Below are 21,453 nucleotides of genomic sequence, written 5' to 3'. Positions count from 1 at the left end.
ACCCCTCAGATAGCAACCTCTCAGACTGCAACCCCTCAGACAGCAACCTCCTCAGACAGCAACCTCCTCAGACAGCAACCCCCTCAGACAGCAACCCCTCAGACAGCAACCCTCTCAGACAGCAACCCCCTCAGACAGCAACCCCTCAGACTGCAACCCTCAGACTGCAACCTCTCAGGCTGCAACCCACTGACAGCAACCCCCTCAGACAGCAACCCCCTCAGACAGCAACCCCTCAGTCTGCAACCCCTCAGACAGCAACCCCCTCAGTCTGCAACCCTCAGACAGCAACCCCCTCAGACAGCAACCCCCTCAGACTGCAACCCCCTCAGTCTGCAACCCCCTCAGTCTGCAACCCCTCAGACAGCAACCCCCTCAGAAAGCAACCCCCTCAGACAGCAACCCCCTCCGTCTGCAACCCTCAGACAGCAACCCCCTCAGACATCAACCCCCTCAGACAGCAACCCCTCAGACTGCAAACCCCTCAGACTGCAACCCCTCAGACAGCAACCCCCTCAGACAGCAACCCCTCAGACAGCAACCCCTTCAGACAGCAACCCCCTCAGACAGCAACCCCCTCAGACAGCAACCCCTCAGTCTGCAACCCTCAGACAGCAACCCCCTCAGACAGCAACCCCTCAGACAGCAATCCCCTCAGACAGCAACCCCTCAGACTGCAACCCCTCAGACAGCAACCCCCTCAGACAGCAACCCCTCAGACAGCAACCCTCAGAAAGCAACCCCCTCAGACAGCAACCCCCTCAGACAGCAACCCCCTCAGACAGCAACCTCTCAGACTGCAGCCCTCAGACAGCAACCCCCTCAGACAGCAACCCCCTCAGTCTGCATCCCTCAGACAGCAACCCCCTCAGATAGCAACCTCTCAGACTGCAGCCCTCAGACAGCAACCTCCTCAGACAGCAACCTCCTCAGACAGCAACCCCCTCAGACAGCAACCCCCTCAGACAGCAACCCTCTCAGACAGCAACCCCTCAGACAGCAACCCCTCAGACTGCAACCCCTCTCAGGCTGCAGCCTTCTGACAGCAACCCCTCAGACAGCAACCCCCTCAGACAGCAACCCCCTCAGTCAGCAACCCTCAGACAGCAACCCCTCAGTCAGCAACCCTCAGACAGCAACCCCTCAGACAGCAACCCCCTCAGACTGCAACCCCTCAGTCTGCAACCCCCTCAGACAGCAACCCCCTCAGTCTGCAACCCTCAGACAGCAACCCCCTCAGAAAGCAACCCCCTCAGACAGCAACCCCCTCAGACAGCAACCCTCAGACAGCAACCCCCTCAGACATCAACCCCCTCAGACAGCAACCCCCTCAGACTGCAACCCCTCAGACAGCAAACCCCTCAGACAGCAACCCCCTCAGACAGCAACCCCTTCAGACAGCAACCCCCTCAGACAGCAACCCCTCAGACAGCAACCCCTCAGACTGCAACCCTCAGACAGCAACCCCCTCAGACAGCAACCCCCTCAGACAGCAACCCCCTCAGTCTGCAACCCTCAGACAGCAACCCCTCAGTCTGCAACCCTCAGACAGCAACCCCCTCAGTCTGCAACCCTCAGACAGCAACCCCCTCAGACAGCAACCCCCTCAGACTGCAACCCCTCAGACAGCAACCCCCTCAGTCTGCAACCCTCAGACAGCAACCCCCTCAGTCTGCAACCCTCAGACAGCAACCCCCTCAGACAGCAACCCCCTCAGACAGCAACCCCCTCAGACAGCAACCCCTCAGACTGCAACCCCTCAGACAGCAACCCCCTCAGACAGCAACCCCCTCAGACAGCAACCCTCAGACAGCAACCCCCTCAGACAGCAACCCCTCAGACAGCAAACCCCTCAGACAGCAACCCCCTCAGACAGCAACCCTCTCAGACAGCAACCCCCTCAGACAGCAACCCCCTCAGACTGCAACCTCTCAGACAGCAACCCCCTCAGTCTGCAACCCTCAGACAGCAACCCCCTCAGACAGCAACCCCCTCAGACAGCAAACCCCTCAGACAGCAAACCCCTCAGACAGCAACCCCCTCAGACAGCAACCCCCTCAGACAGCAACCCCCTCAGACAGCAACCATCTCAGTCTGCAACCCTCAGACAGCAACCCCCTCAAACAGCAACCCCTCAGACAGCAACCCTCATCTGCAACCTCAGACAGCAACCCCATCAGACTGCAACCCCTCAGACAGCAACCCCCTCAGATAGCAACCTCTCAGACTGCAGCCCTCAGACAGCAACCTCCTCAGACAGCAACCTCCTCAGACAGCAACCCCCTCAGACAGCAACCCCCTCAGACAGCAACCCTCTCAGACAGCAACCCCCTCAGACAGCAACCCTCAGACTGCAACCCTCAGACTGCAACCTCTCAGGCTGCAGCCCACTGACAGCAACCCCCTCAGACAGCAACCCCCTCAGACAGCAACCCCCTCAGTCTGCAACCCTCAGACAGCAACCCCCTCAGTCTGCAACCCTCAGACAGCAACCCCCTCAGACAGCAACCCCCTCAGACTGCAACCCCTCAGTCTGCAACCCCCTCAGTCTGCAACCCTCAGACAGCAACCCCCTCAGAAAGCAACCCCCTCAGACAGCAACCCCCTCCGTCTGCAACCTCAGACAGCAACCCCCTCAGACATCAACCCCCTCAGACAGCAACCCCCTCAGACTGCAACCCCCTCAGACTGCAACCCCTCAGACAGAAACCCCCTCAGACAGCAACCCCCTCAGACAGCAACCCCTTCAGACAGCAACCCCCTCAGACAGCAACCCCTCAGACTGCAACCCCTCAGTCTGCAACCCTCAGACAGCAACCCCCTCAGACAGCAACCCCTCAGACAGCAATCCCCTCAGACAGCAACCCCTCAGACTGCAACCCCTCAGACAGCAACCCCCTCAGACAGCAACCCCCTCAGACAGCAACCCTCAGAAAGCAACCCCTCAGACAGCAACCCCCTCAGACAGCAACCCCCTCAGACAGCAACCTCTCAGACTGCAGCCCTCAGACAGCAACCCCCTCAGACAGCAACCCCCTCAGTCTGCATCCCTCAGACAGCAACCCCCTCAGATAGCAACCTCTCAGACTGCAGCCCTCAGACAGCAACCTCCTCAGACAGCAACCTCCTCAGACAGCAACCCCCTCAGACAGCAACCCCCTCAGACAGCAACCCTCTCAGACAGCAACCCCCTCAGACAGCAACCCTCAGACTGCAACCCTCAGACTGCAACCTCTCAGGCTGCAGCCTTCTGACAGCAACCCCCTCAGACAGCAACCCCCTCAGACAGCAACCCCCTCAGTCTGCAACCCTCAGACAGCAACCCCCTCAGTCTGCAACCCTCAGACAGCAACCCCCTCAGACAGCAACCCCCTCAGACTGCAACCCCCTCAGTCTGCAACCCCCTCAGTCTGCAACCCCCTCAGTCTGCAACCCTCAGACAGCAACCCCCTCAGAAAGCAACCCCCTCAGACAGCAACCCCTCCGTCTGCAACCCTCAGACAGCAACCCCCTCAGACATCAACCCCCTCAGACAGCAACCCCCTCAGACTGCAACCCCTCAGACAGAAACCCCCTCAGACAGCAACCCCCTCAGACAGCAACCCCTTCAGACAGCAACCCCCTCAGACAGCAACCCCCTCAGACAGCAACCCCCTCAGTCTGCAACCCTCAGACAGCAACCCCCTCAGACAGCAACCCCTCAGACAGCAACCCCCTCAGTCTGCAACCCTCAGACAGCAACCCCCTCAGTCTGCAACCCTCAGACAGCAACCCCTCAGTCTGCAACCCTCAGACAGCAACCCCCTCAGACAGCAACCCCTCAGACTGCAACCCCTCAGACAGCAACCCCTCAGTCTGCAACCCTCAGACAGCAACCCCCTCAGTCTGCAACCCTCAGACAGCAACCCCCTCAGACAGCAACCCCTCAGACAGCAACCCCCTCAGACAGCAACCCCTCAGACTGCAACCCCTCAGACAGCAACCCCCTCAGACAGCAACCCCTCAGACAGCAACCCTCAGACAGCAACCCCCTCAGACAGCAACCCTCAGACAGCAAACCCCTCAGACAGCAACCCCCTCAGACAGCAACCCTCTCAGACAGCAACCCCCTCAGACAGCAACCCCCTCAGTCTGCAACCTCTCAGACAGCAACCCCTCAGTCTGCAACCCTCAGACAGCAACCCCCTCAGACAGCAACCCCCTCAGACAGCAAACCCCTCAGACTGCAAACCCCTCAGACAGCAACCCCCTCAGACAGCAACCCCCTCAGACAGCAACCCCCTCAGACAGCAACCATCTCAGTCTGCAACCCTCAGACAGCAACCCCCTCAAACAGCAACCCCCTCAGACAGCAACCCCTCAGTCTGCAACCCTCAGACAGCAACCCCCTCAGTCTGCAACCCTCAGACAGCAACCCCCTCAGACAGCAACCCCCTCAGATTGCAACCCCTCAGACAGTAACCCCCTCAGTCTGCAACCCCCTCAGTCTGCAACCCTCAGACAGCAACCCCCTCAGACAGCAACCCCCTCAGACAGCAACCCCCTCAGACAGCAACCCCCTCAGACATCAACCCCCTCAGACATCAACCCCCTCAGACTGCAAACCCCTCAGACTGCAACCCCTCAGACAGCAACCCCCTCAGACAGCAACCCCCTCAGACAGTAACCCCTCAGACAGCAACCCCTTCAGACAGCAACCCCCTCAGACAGCAACCCCCTCAGACAGCAACCCCTTCAGTCTGCAACCCTCAGACAGCAACCCCCTCAGACAGCAACCCCTCAGACAGCAACCCCCTCAGTCTGCAACCCTCAGACAGCAACCCCCTCAGTCTGTAACCCTCAGACAGCAACCCCCTCAGTCTGCAACCCTCAGACAGCAACCCCCTCAGACAGCAACCCCTCAGACTGCAACCCCTCAGACAGCAACCCCCTCAGTCTGCAACCCTCAGACAGCAACCCCCTCAGTCTGCAACCCTCAGACAGCAACCCCCTCAGACAGCAACCCCCTCAGACAGCAACGCCTCAGACTGCAACCCCTCAGACAGCAACCCCTCAGACAGCAACCCCCTCAGACAGCAACCCCCTCAGACAGCAACCCTCAGACAGCAACCCCCTCAGACAGCAACCCCCTCAGACAGCAACCCCCTTAGACAGCAAACCCCTCAGACTGCAAACCCCTCAGACAGCAACCCCCTCAGACAGCAACCCCTCAGTCTGCATCCCTCAGACAGCAACCCCTCAGACAGCAACCTCTCAGACTGCAGCCCTCAGACAGCAACCCCCTCAGACAGCAACCCCCTCAGACAGCAACCCCCTCAGACAGCAACCCCCTCAGACAGCAACCCCCTCAGACAGCAAACCCCTCAGACTGCAAACCCCTCAGACTGCAAACCCCTCAGACAGCAACCCCTCAGACAGCATCCCCCTCAGACAGCAACCCCCTCAGACAGCAACCTCTCAGACTGCAGCCCTCAGACAGCAACCCCCTCAGACAGCAACCCCCTCAGACAGCAACCCCTCAGTCTGCATCCCTCAGACAGCAACCCCCTCAGATAGCAACCTCTCAGACTGCAGCCCTCAGACAGCAACCTCCTCAGACAGCAACCTCCTCAGACAGCAACCCCCTCAGACAGCAACCCCCTCAGACAGCAACCCTCTCAGACAGCAACCCCCTCAGACAGCAACCCTCAGACTGCAACCCTCAGACTGCAACCTCTCAGGCTGCAGCCCTCTGACAGCAACCCCCTCAGACAGCAACCCCCTCAGACAGCAACCCCCTCAGTCTGTAACCCTCAGACAGCAACCCCCTCAGTCTGCAACCCTCAGACAGCAACCCCCTCAGACAGCAACCCCCTCAGACTGCAACCCCTCAGTCTGCAACCCCTCAGTCTGCAACCCCCTCAGACAGCAACCCCCTCAGACAGCAACCCCCTCAGACAGCAACCCCCTCAGACATCAACCCCCTCAGACATCAACCCCCTCAGACAGCAACCCCCTCAGACAGCAACCCCCTCAGACTGCAACCCCCTCAGACTGCAACCCCTCAGACAGAAACCCCCTCAGACAGCAACCCCTCAGACAGCAACCCCTTCAGACAGCAACCCCTCAGACAGCAACCCCCTCAGACAGCAACACCCTCAGTCTGCAACCCTCAGACAGCAACCCCCTCAGACAGCAACCCCCTCAGACAGCAACCCCCTCAGTCTGCAACCCTCAGACAGCAACCCCCTCAGTCTGCAACCCTCAGACAGCAACCCCCTCAGTCTGCAACCCTCAGACAGCAACCCCCTCAGACAGCAACCCCCTCAGACTGCAACCCCTCAGACAGCAACCCCCTCAGTCTGCAACCCTCAGACAGCAACCCCCTCAGTCTGCAACCCTCAGACAGCAACCCCTCAGACAGCAACCCCTCAGACAGCAACCCCTCAGACAGCAACCCCTCAGACTGCAACCCCTCAGACAGCAACCCCCTCAGACAGCAACCCCCTCAGACAGCAACCCTCAGACAGCAACCCCCTCAGACAGCAACCCTCAGACAGCAACCCCCTCAGACAGCAACCCCCTCAGACAGCAAGCCGCTCAGACAGCAAACCCCTCAGACAGCAACCCCCTCAGACAGCAACCCCTCAGTCTGCATCCCTCAGACAGCAACCCCCTCAGACAGCAACCTCTCAGACTGCAGCCCTCAGACAGCAACCCCCTCAGACAGCAACCCCCTCAGACAGCAACCCCTCAGTCTGCATCCCTCAGACAGCAACCCCCTCAGATAGCAACCTCTCAGACTGCAGCCCTCAGACAGCAACCTCCTCAGACAGCAACCCCCTCAGACAGCAACCCCCTCAGACAGCAACCCCCTCAGACAGCAACCCTCTCAGACAGCAACCCCCTCAGACAGCAACCCTCAGACTGCAACCCTCAGACAGCAACCTCTCAGGCTGCAGCCCTCTGACAGCAACCCCCTCAGACAGCAACCCCCTCAGACAGCAACCCCTCAGACAGCAACCCCTCAGACAGCAACCCCCTCAGTCTGCAACCCCCTCAGACAGCAACCCCCTCAGACAGCAACCCCCTCAGACAGCAACCCCTCAGACAGCAACCCCCTCAGACAGCAACCCCCTCAGACAGCAACCGAGGCTCAAATCCCCAAAGATCAAGGGAACATAATGAAAGGTTTCCAAGACGACAGTACATACCCATCCATCACCTGTCTCCAAGATGACAGTACATACCCATCCATCACCTGTCTCCAAGATGACAGTACATACCCATCCATCACCTGTCTCCAAGATGACAGTACATACCCATCCATCAGCTGTCTCCAAGACGACAGTACATACCCATCCATCAGCTGTCTCCAAGATGACAGTACATACCCATCCATCACCTGTCTCCAAGATGACAGTACATACCCATCCATCACCTGTCTCCAAGATGACAGTACATACCCATCCATCACCTGTCTCCAAGATGACAGTACATACCCATCCATCACCTGTCTCCAAGATGACAGTACATACCCATCCATCACCTGTCTCCAAGACGACAGTACATACCCATCCATCACCTGTCTCCAAGACGACAGTACATACCCATCCATCACCTGTCTCCAAGACGACAGTACATACCCATCCATCACCTGTCTCCAAGACGACAGTACATACCCATCCATCACCTGTCTCCATGACTACAGTACATACCCATCCATCACCTGTCTCCAAGACGACAGTACATACCCATCCATCACCTGTCTCCATGACTACAGTACATACCCATCCATCACCTGCCTCAAGACGTTTGTAGTTATTATATGATGTGTATATCTAACTCCTCCCCCTGTCTGCTAGGCACTTCAGCACATGTAGGCATCAGTGTGTACGGCTGTGAGGGGCGTAGCGGGCATCGCCACCTGGACAGCCCCGGGGCCTTCGCACGTAACGGACTGGACATCTTCCACATCGCCACAGAAACTAGCCTGGGCAGCGTCTGGAAGATCCGCGTCTGGCACGACAACAAGGGTAGGAGGACACACACACACTAACACACACACACAATCCGGCCCATGGTGGTTTGAGTAGCCTCAAATATTTAGGAAACATTCATACAATATCTTGACTGTGTCCAGCTAGCTAATAATCCCCGAAATTAAAGCTACACAGTCAGGGAGCAAATTTCTCAAATGATGGATATAGGACTATTTTTGAAAAGCATGTTACAAGTACAATGTAATATTATTATTATTATCATTGTTCATATCATTATTATTATCATTATCATTATTCATATTATTATTATCATTATTCATATTCATATTATTATCATTATTCATATTATTATTATCATTATTCATATTCATATTATTATCATTATTCATATTATTATTATCATTATTCATATTATTATTATTGTCATTATTCATATTATTATTATCATTAGTCATATTATTATTATCATTATTCATATTATTATTATCATTATTCATATTATTATTAGCATTATTCATATTATTATTATTATTCATGTTATTAGCATTATTCATATTATTATTAGCATTATTCATATTATTATTATTAGCATTATTCATATTGTTATCATTATTCATATTATTATTATCATTATTCATATTATTATTATTATCAGTATTCATATTATTATCATTATTCATATTATTATTCATATTATTATTATCATTATTCATATTATTATTATTATTCATACTATTATTATTATCATTATTCATATTATTATTCATATTATTTTATTATCATTATTCATATTATTATTAGTATTATTATCATTATTCATATTATTATCATTATTCATATTATTATTAGCATTATTCATATTATTATTATTATCATTATTCATATTATTATCATTTTTCATATTATTATTATTATTATTCATATTATTATTATCATTATTCATATTATTATTATCATTATTCATATTCATATTATTATCATTATTCATATTATTATTATCATTATTCATATTCATATTATCATTATTCATATTATTATTATTATTATCATTATTCATATTATTATTATTATTATTATCATTATTCATATTATTATTCATATTATTTTATTATCATTATTCCTATTATTATTAGTATTAGTATTATTATCATTATTCATATAATTGTCATTATTCATATTATTATTATTCATATTATTTTTATCATTGCAAAAAAAGTACGTTTTGGTCTACCAGCCACTCAGATGATTTTTACCAGCCCCCCCCCAAATCAGCTAAAATTAAACCAGCACAACACAAAATAACAGATGAGCGTGCTCTGTAATGTTCCATAAAAGGTATAATGTATTACTAGTAAGAAGTAATGTGGTCAGTGATTAGTTCTGGACTGTTTTGTTCCGGAACCTATTTGGCCAGATCCAGTACCTCTCCTGGCATGAAACATAGTTACTTTTTGCAATGTAAAAATCATAATAAAAGCGATCAAAGTTCTTGCCTCTTCGTTCCTTTGTAAACAAAAAAAATAAAAACGTAGTGTGAAAAAGTAGACTTACAGCTTGGGTCTGATATTCTAAGAGTTGATTCGGGTTGGATTAGAGTTGGCGTGACATTGTAACCTATGTTTGAGACCAATGCGTTGCATGGCTGTGTGAGTAGCAAGCCTGTATCTCTCACAGAACTAGAATGAGATTCACTTTCTATGTTCTCTCTCCCTCTCTCTGTTCTGATAGACATGAGCCAGCAACTCCCGTCTCTCCTGCGTTGCACTTCATCATTTATTTAGTTACAGAATTATAACCGCTTGAAGGGTTCTGGAGGGGCTGCAGAACCCCTGATAAATTTAAATACATTTGGCAAAATTACAGAATTACTGCTTTCTGAGTCTGGCTTCTAGAAGCGTTGTGGTTACCGTGGTAATGCGACTACAGTCGCGTTTGTGCCTGTGAGATTGAGTCTGGCTAGTAGAGGCGTTGTGGTTACCGTGGTAACGCGACTAGAATCACGTTTGTGCCTGTGAGATTGAGTCTGGCTAGTAGAAGCGTTGTGGTTACCGTGGTAACGCGACTAGAGTCTCGTTTGTGCCTGTGAGATTGAGTCTGGCTCGTAGAGGCGTTGTGGTTACCGTGGTAACGCGACTAGAGTCTCGTTTGCGCCTGTGAGATTGAGTCTGGCTAGTAGAGGCGTTGTGGTTACCGTGGTAACGCGACTAGAATCACGTTTGTGCCTGTGAGATTGAGTCTGGCTAGTAGAAGCGTTGTGGTTACCGTGGTAACGCGACTAGAGTCTCGTTTGTGCCTGTGAGATTGAGTCTGGCTCGTAGAGGCGTTGTGGTTACCGTGGTAACGCGACTAGAGTCTCGTTTGCGCCTGTGAGATTGAGTCTGGCTAGTAGAAGCGTTGTGGTTACCGTGGTAACGCGACTAGAGTCTCGTTTGTGCCTGTGAGATTGAGTCTGGCTAGTAGAAGCGTTGTGGTTACCGTGGTAACGAGACTAGAGTCTCGTTTGTGCCTGTGAGATTGAGTCTGGCTAGTAGAAGCGTTGTGGTTACCGTGGTAACGCGACTAGAGTCTCGTTTGTGCCTGTGAGATTGAGTCTGGCTAGTAGAAGCGTTGTGGTAACGCGACTAGAGTCTCGTTTGTGCCTGTGAGATTGAATCTGGCTAGTAGAGGCGTTGTCTTCTCTAGCAGTTGAACAACCTAGCCTCTGAACAAAACCATGGAAATGGCCAGGAAACACAAGGACAAAGTCTCACTTCAGTAGACGTTCGTTTCAATTTTATTAGACCAACTTTTATGCCTGTTCGCAGCGCTTCTAAAAATGAATCTTTCACTCAGTTCTTCACGTGTGCACAGCCCCCAGCCAGGCAGTGTTGCAGCGCGAGGTGGAATAGGCTATATGGGATTCGTAGTTCTTATACTTTGTGCGATTAACAAAACGACATAAATACTTTGAAAACAGCTAATGCAGCATTTATTTTACTGTAAATGTGATCATACTTGACTGTTTTTAATTCACAAATGTGAGTGAAATGCTGTGTAGCCCCGCCCTGGCAGGTGGTCATTTAGGCCCTGATAAATATTATTATTATTATTATACACTTACAGTAGATCTCTTTGTCAAACCGTAAGCAACCTAGTAAATGTGCCCTTTCTCTCCTCCCTCCTCTCCTCCCAGGTCTGTCTCCAGCATGGAAGCTCCAGTATGTCCTGGTGAAGGACCTACAGACAGGAAGCAGTTACTATTTCCTGGTAGAGGAGTGGCTGTCAGTGGACAACGAGAGGACAGATGGACGTGTGGAGATAGAGGTGGAGGCCTCAGGTAAGGACCCTAACCCCTAGCTCTAAGCCCCTATCCCTAGCCCCTACCCTCATAGTTTAGTAGTCAAACCCTTAGCCAAATGGTCTCCAACATGAGTCTATCCACATCTCACCACCGCTGCCTCGACAACTAGTCTAGGGCCAGTTTTGTCATATAGCCGTTAAGGATAACAGTTGGACTTTGAACAGGAGCACTGATCACAAATCAGTGGTCTGTTCATTAATACAAACTCACTACTTCCTCTTTTACTTCCTCCTTCCTTTTTTTCTGCTTCCTGTGGGCGTGTCCTGACCTACAGAAGAGGCGGAGCTTCGTCGGTTGCCCCGCCTCCTGAACTGGGAGCTTCAGCGTGCCCTGTGTGAGAGTCACTTGTGGCTGTCGCTATGGGAACGGCCTGTCCGCAGTCCCTTTACCCGCCTCCAGAGGGCGACGTGCAGCGCCCTGCTGCTACAGCTCTGTCTGCTGGCTAACACCATGTGGTACAGCACCGTGGCCAATAGGAGCTACAGGTAGGGGGAGTGTGTGTGTCCGTGTGTGTCCGTGGTGTGTGTGTGTGTGTGTGTGTGTGTGTGTGTGTGTGTGTGTGTGTGTGTCCATGTCTGTGTGTGTGTTCCAGTACTGACTGTGTTGTCCTACTGTAGCTCTGTAGCAGTGTCCAGGCTGGTGGTGGTGGATGTGGAGACTGTGGCTGTGGGAGTGGTCAGCTGTCTGGTGATTTACCCCCTCTACCTGCTGGTCTTCACTCTCTTCAGGATGAGTCGTAGCAAGGTGACACACACACACACACACACACACACACACACACACACACACACACACACACACACACACACACACACACACACACACACACATACCTTTAGAACACACACCTTTAGAACACACACCTTTAGAACACACACACCTTTAGAACACACATACCTTTAGAACACACACCTTTAGAACACACATCTTTAGAACACACACACCTTTAGAACACACACACCTTTAGAACACACACACATTTAGAACACACACCTTTAGAACAAACACACCTTTAGAACACACACCTTTAGAACACACACATCTTTAGAACACACACCTTTAGAACACACACATCTTTAGAACACACACCTTTAGAACACACACACCTTTAGAACACACACCTAGAACACACACACCTTTAGAACACACACACCTTTAGAACACACACACCTTTAGAACACACACACCTAGAACACACACACCTTTAGAACACACACCTTTAGAACACACACCTTTAGAACACACACACCTTTAGAACACACACCTTTAGAACACACACCTTTAGAACACACACCTTTAGAACAAACACACCTTTAGAACACACACACCTTTAGAACACACACACCTTTAGAACACACATCTTTAGAACACACACACCTTTAGAACACACACCTTTAGAACACACACACCTTTAGAACACACACACCTAGAACACACATACCTTTAGAACACACACCTTTAGAACACACACCTTTAGAACACACACCTTTAGAACAAACACACCTTTAGAACACACACACCTTTAGAACACACACACCTTTAGAACACACATCTTTAGAACACACACACCTTTAGAACACACACCTTTAGAACACACACACCTTTAGAACACACACACCTAGAACACACACACCTTTAGAACACACACACCAAGAACAAACACACCTTTAGAACACACACACCTTTAGAACACACACCTTTAGAACAAACACACCTTTAGAACAAACACACCTTTAGAACACACACCTTTAGAACACACACACACCTTTAGAACACACACACACCTTTAGAACACACACACCTTTAGAACACACACCTAGAACACACACCTTTAGAACACACACCTTTAGAACACACACACCTTTAGAACACACACACCTTTAGAACACACACACCTAGAACACACACACCTAGAACACACACACCTTTAGAACACACACCTTTAGAACACACACACCTAGAACACACACACCTTTAGAACACACACACCTTTAGAACACACACCTTTAGAACACACACACCTTTAGAACACACACACCTTTAGAACACACACACCAAGAACACACACACCAAGAACAAACACACATTTAGAACACACACCTTTAGAACACACACACCTAGAACACACACACCTTTAGAACACACACCTTTAGAACACACACACCAAGAACAAACACACCTTTAGAACACACACCTTTAGAACACTCATCTTTAGAACACTCATCTTTAGAACACACACATCCACTCGTCACATCTCCACCATTATGCATTTAAATCCCTGAATCCTTCATAAAGACTCTGTGTGTGTGTTTTTCATCCCGCCGTGTGCGTCCCTGTGTGTGTGTGTGTGTGTGTGTGTGTGTGTGTGTGTGTGTGTGTGTGTGTGTGTGTGTGTGTGTGTGTGTGTGTGTGTGTGTGTGTGTAAGTGTGTGTCAGTAGAACAGGTGCCGTCCTCCCAGGTGGACCAGGAGTCAGTGGAGATAGATGACTTCCTGGATAACTCCATGGCAGGAAGCTCCTTCCTCATCTTCAACGGTGTCCCTAGAGAGGTGTGTACGTGGTGTGTGTGTGAGAGATAGATGTGTACGTGGCGTGTGTGTGTGAGAGAGGTGTGTACGTGGCGTGTGTGTGTGTGTGTGTGTGTGTGTGTGTGTGTGTGTGTGTGTGTGTGTGTGTGTGTGTGTGTGTGTGTGTGTGTGTGTGTGTGTGTGTGTGAGAGAGATGACTCTTAATAAAAAGTATTGCACCGGCCTGATATAGCAGCTGGTTGTCTGGTTGTCTAGGTCTGGTTGTCTAGGTCTGGTTGTCTAGGTCTGGTTGTCTAGGTCTGGTTGTCTGGTTGTCTAGGTCTGGTTGTCTAGGTCTGGTTGTCTAGGTCTGGTTGTCTAGGTCTGGTTGTCTGGTTGTCTAGGTCTGGTTGTCTGGTTGTCTGGTTGTCTAGTTCTGGTTGTCTAGGTCTGGTTGTCTGGTTGTCTAGGTCTGGTTCTCTAGGTCTGGTTGTCTAGGTCTGGTTGTCTAGGTCTGGTTGTCTAGGTCTGGTTGTCTGGTTGTCTAGGTCTGGTTGTCTAGGTCTGGTTGTCTAGGTCTGGTTGTCTAGGTCTGGTTGTCTGGTTGTCTAGGTCTGGTTGTCTAGGTCTGGTTGTCTAGGTCTGGTTGTCTGGTTGTCTGGTTGTCTAGGTCTGGTTGTCTAGGTCTGGTTGTCTGGTTGTCTAGGTCTGGTTGTCTGGTTGTCTAGGTCTGGTTGTCTAGGTCTGGTTGTCTAGGTCTGGTTGTCTAGGTCTGGTTGTCTGGTTGTCTGGTTGTCTAGGTCTGGTTGTCTAGGTCTGGTTGTCTGGTTGTCTGGTTGTCTAGGTCTGGTTGTCTAGGTCTGGTTGTCTAGGTCTGGTTGTCTAGGTCTGGTTGTCTAGGTCTGGTTGTCTAGGTCTGGTTGTCTAGGTCTGGTTGTCTGGTTGTCTAGGTCTGCTTGTCTGGTTGTCTAGGGCTGGTTGTCTAGGTCTGGTTGTCTAGGTCTGGTTGTCTAGGTCTGGTTGTCTAGGTCTGGTTGTCTAGGTCTGGTTGTCTAGGTCTGGTTGTCTAGGTCTGGTTGTCTAGGTCTGGTTGTCTGGTTGTCTAGGTCTGGTTCTCTAGGTCTGGTTGTCTAGGTCTGGTTGTCTAGGTCTGGTTGTCTAGGTCTGGTTGTCTGGTTGTCTAGGTCTGGTTGTCTAGGTCTGGTTGTCTGGTTGTCTAGGTCTGGTTGTCTGGTTGTCTGGTTGTCTAGGTCTGGTTGTCTAGGTCTGGTTGTCTAGGTCTGGTTGTCTGGTTGTCTAGGTCTGGTTTTCTAGGTCTGGTTGTCTAGGTCTGGTTGTCTGGTTGTCTAGGTCTGGTTCTCTAGGTCTGGTTGTCTAGGTCTGGTTGTCTAGGTCTGGTTGTCTAGGTCTGGTTGTCTAGGTCTGGTTGTCTGGTTGTCTAGGTCTGGTTGTCTAGGTCTGGTTGTCTAGGTCTGGTTGTCTGGTTGTCTAGGTCTGGTTGTCTAGGTCTGGTTGTCTGGTTGTCTAGGTCTGGTTGTCTGGTTGTCTAGGTCTGGTTGTCTAGGTCTGGTTGTCTGGTTGTCTGGTTGTCTAGGTCTGGTTGTCTAGGTCTGGTTGTCTGGTTGTCTGGTTGTCTAGGTCTGGTTGTCTAGGTCTGGTTGTCTAGGTCTGGTTGTCTGGTTGTCTAGGTCTGGTTGTCTAGGTCTGGTTGTCTAGGTCTGGTTGTCTGGTTGTCTAGGTCTGGTTGTCTGGTTGTCTAGGGCTGGTTGTCTAGGTCTGGTTGTCTAGGTCTGGTTGTCTAGGTCTGGTTGTCTAGGTCTGGTTGTCTGGTTGTCTAGGTCTGGTTGTCTAGGTCTGGTTGTCTAGGTCTGGTTGTCTGGTTGTCTAGGTCTGGTTGTCTAGGTCTGGTTGTCTGGTTGTCTAGGTCTGGTTGTCTAGGTCTGGTTGTCTAGGTCTGGTTGTCTAGGTCTGGTTGTCTGGTTGTCTAGGTCTGGTTGTCTAGGTCTGGTTGTCTAGGTCTGGTTGTCTAGGTCTGGTTGTCTAGGTCTGGTTGTCTGGTTGTCAAGGTCTGGTTGACTGGTTGTCTAGGTCTGGTTGTGTAGGTCTGGTTGTCTAGGTCTGGTTGTCTAGGTGATGTTAGCAGAAACAGTAGAGGGAGATGATTGATGGATGACTGTTAGATAGAAGGGAGGATCTACAGTTCATTGGGGGCTATAGAGAGGTGAGACAACAGCACAAGTACTATTTCTACAGGGTCTAAATTCTGATAGTAATTTTATCGTCTGTCTCCTTACTTGATCTAATTTGAAAGTATTACTTTATCTTTATCTCTGTCACCCCCCCCCCGCTCTCTCTCTCTCCAGACCTATTCAGAAGAGACCAACGTGGACCTCCCCCCCACGCCCTCCACCAAGAGGTGAGCTCTCCCGTTGCTATGAGGACGGCTGAGTAATTGACAGTTCTCATTAGGCCCATGGAGACATTGATTTATGTTTTGAGAGAGAGACAGAGATAATTAGTCAGTAAAATGAGTGTGTGAGGGGAATGAGAAACAGAGGAGAGTTGTTGTCCTGATATAATCTCTCTGTGTCTCATTAAATCCCTGTAGAGTTCCAACACACCGTAAAGTGTGTGTGGGCATCTATAATTACTCTGTGCGTGTGTGTGTGTTTGTACAGTGGGGGGAAAAAGTATTTGATCCCCTGCTGATTTTGTACGTTTGCCCACTTACAAAGAAATGATCAGACTATAATTTTAATGGTGGGTTTATTTGAACAGTGAGAGACAGAATAACAACAAAACAATCCAGAAAACGCATGTCAGAAATGTTATAAAAGGATTTGCATTTTAATGAGGGAAATAGGTATTTGACCCCTCTGCAAAACATGACTTAGTACTTGGTGGCAAAACCCTTGTTGGCAATCACAGAGGTCAGACGTTTCTTGTAGTTGGCCACCAGGTTTGCGCACATCTCAGGAGGGATTTTGTCCCACTCCTCTTTGCAGATCTTCTCCAAGTCATTAAGGTTTCGAGGCTGACGTTTGGCAACTCGAACCTTCAGCTCCCTCCACAGATTTTCTATGGGATTAAGGTCTGGAGACTGGCTAGGCCACTCCAGGACTTTAATGTGCTTCTTCTTGAGCCACTCCTTTGTTGCCTTGGCCGTGTGTTTTGGATCATTGTCATGCTGGAATACCCATCCACGACCCATTTCCAATGCCCTGGCTGAGGGAAGGAGGTTCTCACCCAAGATTTGACGGTACATGGCCCCGTCAAATGATGTGGTGAAGTTGTCCTGTCCCCTTAGCAGAAAAACACCCTCAAAGCATAATGTTTCCACCTCCATGTTTGACGGTGGAGATGGTGTTCTTGGGGTCATAGGCAGCATTCCTCCTCCTCCAAACACGGCGAGTTGAGTTGATGTCAAAGAGCTCCATTTTGGTCTCATCTGACCACAACACTTTCACCAGTTGTCCTCTGAATCATTCAGATGTTCATTGGCAAACTTCAGAAGGGCATGTAATGTATTCTTGAGCAGGAGGACCTTGCGGGCGCTGCAGGATTTCAGTCCTTCACGGCGTAGTGTGTTACTAATTGTTTTCTTGGTGACTATTGTCCCAGCTGCCTTGAGATCATTGACAAGATCCTCCCGTGTAGTTCTGGGCTGATTCCTCACCATTCTCATGATCATTGCAACTCCACGAGGTGAGATCTTGCATGGAGCCCCAGGCCGAGGGAGATTGACAGTTATTTTGTGTTTCTTCCATTTGCGAATAATCGCACCAAATGTTGTCACCTTCTCACCAAGCTGCTTGGCGATGGTCTTGTAGCCCATTCCAGCCTTGTGTAGGTCTACAATCTTGTCCCTGACATACTTGGAGAGCTCCTTGGTCTTGGCCATGGTGGAGAGTTTGGAATCTGATTGATTGGTTGCTTCTGTGGACAGGTGTCTTTTATACAGGTAACAAGCTGCGGTTAGGAGCTCGTTACCTGTATAAAAGACACCTGGGAGCCAGAAATCTTTCTGATTGAGAGGGGGTCAAATACTTATTTCCCTCATTAAAATGCAAATCAATTTATAATATTTTTGACATGCGTTTTTCTGGATTTTTTTGTTGTTATTCTGTCTCTCACTGTTCAAATAAACCTACCATTAAAATAATAGCCTGTTTGTTTCTTTGTCAGTGGGCAAACGTACAAAATCAGCAGGGGATCAAATACTTTTTTCTCCCACTGTAGGTAAACCATCAACCCTCTCTCCTCTTGTGTTCCATTGTACTTATGTGGAAGTTGTGACCGACTCTTTAAAATGCACTTTCAATAAACACTGACCTGACTCGACCCCTCTATCTCCCTCCTTTCCTCCCTCTCTCCTCCCCCTCCTCCCTTTCTCACCCTCACTCCCCCTCTCTCCTCCTTCTCTCCCCCCTCTCCTCCCACTCTCTCCCCCTCTAGTGTCCAGAGTTGGGGTGTGGTCCAGGAAGAGGATGACGATGAGGAGCGTGATTGGCCAGAGTTGTTAAGTGACATGTCTGAGGTGGGAGGGGCGGGCCTGGGGGCGGGGCTACCCAAGTTGAAGAGAGGTCAAGGGTCAAGACACCTGGGGGTGGACATGACCCTTCACCCCGACGATGACAACTTCACACACCGCAACAAGTACTTCACATCCTCAGGTAATCCACACACACACACACACAGACAGACAGACAGACAGACAGACAGACAGACAGACAGACAGACAGACAGACAGACAGACAGACAGACAGACAGACAGACAGACAGACAGACAGACAGACAGACAGACAGACAGACAGACAGACAGACAGACAGACAGACAGCTACAACAACAGTAAGCAGTTAAAATGTACTTAGCACTGCAGCATATAGGTTCAGTATCATGAATATTATAGTGTTGTAATGTTGATTAAAACATGGAAGAGAACTGTGTGATGATGTAGAAACAGAACAGCCATGAAGCACACATTTACTCTGCCTCAACACCACCTTGACATCTATTCAGATGTGTGAATCGAACCGTCTCTCTTTCTGTCACACACACACCTGTCCCCTCCAGATGAGGACCTGATTAAGCGGATCCTGGCGGACGGCCAGCTGCAGGTGTCTCATCTCTGTGACCCCCAACACTTCTTCTCCCAGACAGCAGACAGCGAGATGGCCGACCTGTGAGTCACCTCTAAACTCTGTCCTCTAACCTCACCCTTAACCCTGTCACCTTCTACTTGCTTCCTCTTGTCTGTTCTAAACTTACCTCTAACCTCTGACCTCTCACTGACCTACTTCTCCTTCTGTCATTTTACATTTGAGTCATTCAGCAGACACTCTGATACAGAGTGACTTACAGTTAGTGAGTCATTTAGCAGACACTCTGATCCAGAGAGACTTACAGTTAGTGAGTCATTTAGCAGACACTCTGATACAGAGTGACTTACAGTTAGTGAGTCATTTAGTAGACGCTCTGATCCAGAGAGACTTACAGTTAATGAGTCATTTAGCAGACGCTCTGATCCAGAGAGACTTACAGTTAGTGAGTCATTTAGCAGACGCTCTGATCCAGAGAGACTTACAGTTAGTGAGTCATTTAGCAGACACTCTGATCCAGAGAGACTTACAGTTAGAGTCATTTAGCAGACGCTCTGATCCAGAGAGACTTACAGTTAGTGAGTCATTTAGCAGACACTCTGATCCAGAGAGACTTACAGTTAGGGAGTCATTTAGCAGACACTCTGATCCAGAGAGACTTACAGTTAGTGAGTCATTTAGCAGACGCTCAGATCCAGAGAGACTTACAGTTAGTGAGTCATTTAGCAGACGCTCTGATCCAGAGAGACTTACAGTTAGTGCATTCACCTGAAGATAGCTATGTGAGACAACCACATATCATAGGCATAGTAAGTACAGTCGTGGCCAAAAGTTTTGAGAATGACACAAATATTAATTTCCACAAAGTTTGCTGCTTCAGTGTCTTTAGATATTTTTGGCAGATGTTACTATGGAATACTGAAGTATAATTACAAGCATTTCATAAGTGTCAAAGGCTTTTATTGACAATTACATGAAGTTGATGCAAAGAGTCAATATTTGCAGTGTTGACCCTTCTTTTTCAAGACCTCTGCAATCCGCCCTGGCATGCTGTCAATTAACTTCTGGGCCACATCCTGACTGGCAGCCCATTCTTGCATAATCAATGCTTGGAGTTTGTCAGAATTTGTGGGGTTTTGTTTGTCCACCCGCCTCTTGAGGATTCACCACAAGTTCAATGGGATTAAGGTCTGGGGAGTTTCCTGGCCATGGACTGAAAATATCGATGTTTTGTTCCCCAAGCCACTTAGTTTATGGCAAGGTGCTCCATCATGCTGGAAAAGGCATTGTTCGTCACCAAACTGTTCCTGGATGGTTGGGAGAAGTTGCTCTCGGAGGATGTGTTGGTACCATTCTTTATTCATGGCTGTGTTCTTAGGCAATATTGTGAGTGAGCCCACTCCCTTGGCTGAGAATCAACCCCACACATGAATAGTCTCAGGATGCTTTACTGTTGGCATGACACAGGACTGATGGTAGCGCTCACCTTGTCTTCTCCGGACAAGCTTTTTTCTGGATGCCCCAAACAATCGGAAAGGGGATTCATCAGAGAAAATGACTTGACCCCAATCCTCAGCAGTCCAATCCCTGTACCTTTTGCAGAATTTCAGTCTGTCCCCGATGTTTTCCTGGAGAGAAGTGGCTTCTTTGCTGCCCTTCTTGACACCAGGCCATCCTCCAAAAGTCTTCGCCTCACTGTGCGTGCAGATGCACTCACACCTGCCTGCTGCCATTCCTGCGCAAGCTCTGTACTGGTGGTGCCCAGATCCCCCGATCCAGCAGCTGAATCAACTTTAGGAGACGGTCCTGGCGCTTGCTGGACTTTCTTGGGCGCCCTGAAGCCTTCTTCACAACAATTGAACCGCTTTCCTTGAAGTTCTTGATGATCCGATAAATGGTTGATTTAGGTGCAATCTTACTGGCAGCAATATCCTTGCCTGTGAAGCCCTTTTTGTGCAAAGCAATGATGACGGCACGTGTTTCCTTGCAGGTAACCATGACTGACAGAGGAAGAACAATGATTCCAAGCACCACCCTCCTTTTGAAGCTTCCAGTCTGTTATTCAAACTCAATCAGCATGACAGAGTGATCTCCAGCCTTGTCCTCGTCAACACTCACACCTTGGTTAACGAGAGAATCACTGACATGATGTCAGCTGGTCCTTTTGTGGCAGGGCTGAAATGCAAAGAGGGACATTGCAGTAAAATTTCAATTCATCTGATCACACTCTTCATAACATTCTGGAGTATATGCAAATTGCCATCATACAAACTGAGGCAGTAGACTTTGTGAAAATTAATATTTGTGTCATTCTCAAAACTTTTGGCCACGACTGTACATGTTTCTTCAATAAAGCAGCCATCAGCAGTCTGGTTTTGTCTCCGTCCTCTTCACTCCTCTCCCTCCTCTTCACTCCTCTCACTCCTCTCCCTCCTCTCCCTCCTCTTCACTTCTCTCCCTCCTCTCCCTCCTCTCCCTCCTCTTCACTCCTCTTCACTCCTCTCCCTCCTCTTCACTCCTCTCC

The 21,453-nt window shown here is 49.4% G+C and overlaps 1 protein-coding gene across 4 annotated transcripts in view; it reads left to right on the top strand.

The window, feature by feature from the left end:
- The window catches only part of LOC106591398 (polycystin-1), a 208,500-nt gene that overhangs the window by 143,348 nt on the left and 43,699 nt on the right, over nt 1–21,453 (top strand). For all 4 annotated transcript variants that reach the window (XM_045690822.1, XM_045690823.1, XM_045690824.1 and 1 more), the window contains exons 41-48: nt 7,845–8,015; nt 11,155–11,298; nt 11,597–11,807; nt 11,940–12,066; nt 13,749–13,871; nt 16,193–16,245; nt 18,285–18,502; nt 18,904–19,012. In XM_045690822.1, the coding sequence (XP_045546778.1) occupies nt 7,845–8,015; nt 11,155–11,298; nt 11,597–11,807; nt 11,940–12,066; nt 13,749–13,871; nt 16,193–16,245; nt 18,285–18,502; nt 18,904–19,012 (1,156 nt within the window). The remainder of the gene's footprint in view (nt 1–7,844; nt 8,016–11,154; nt 11,299–11,596; nt 11,808–11,939; nt 12,067–13,748; nt 13,872–16,192; nt 16,246–18,284; nt 18,503–18,903; nt 19,013–21,453) is intronic.

This window comes from Salmo salar, chromosome ssa12, assembly GCF_905237065.1.
Source record: "Salmo salar chromosome ssa12, Ssal_v3.1, whole genome shotgun sequence".
NCBI classification, from domain to species: domain Eukaryota; kingdom Metazoa; phylum Chordata; class Actinopteri; order Salmoniformes; family Salmonidae; genus Salmo; species Salmo salar.
This window is presented reverse-complemented; position numbering and strand designations above follow the sequence as displayed.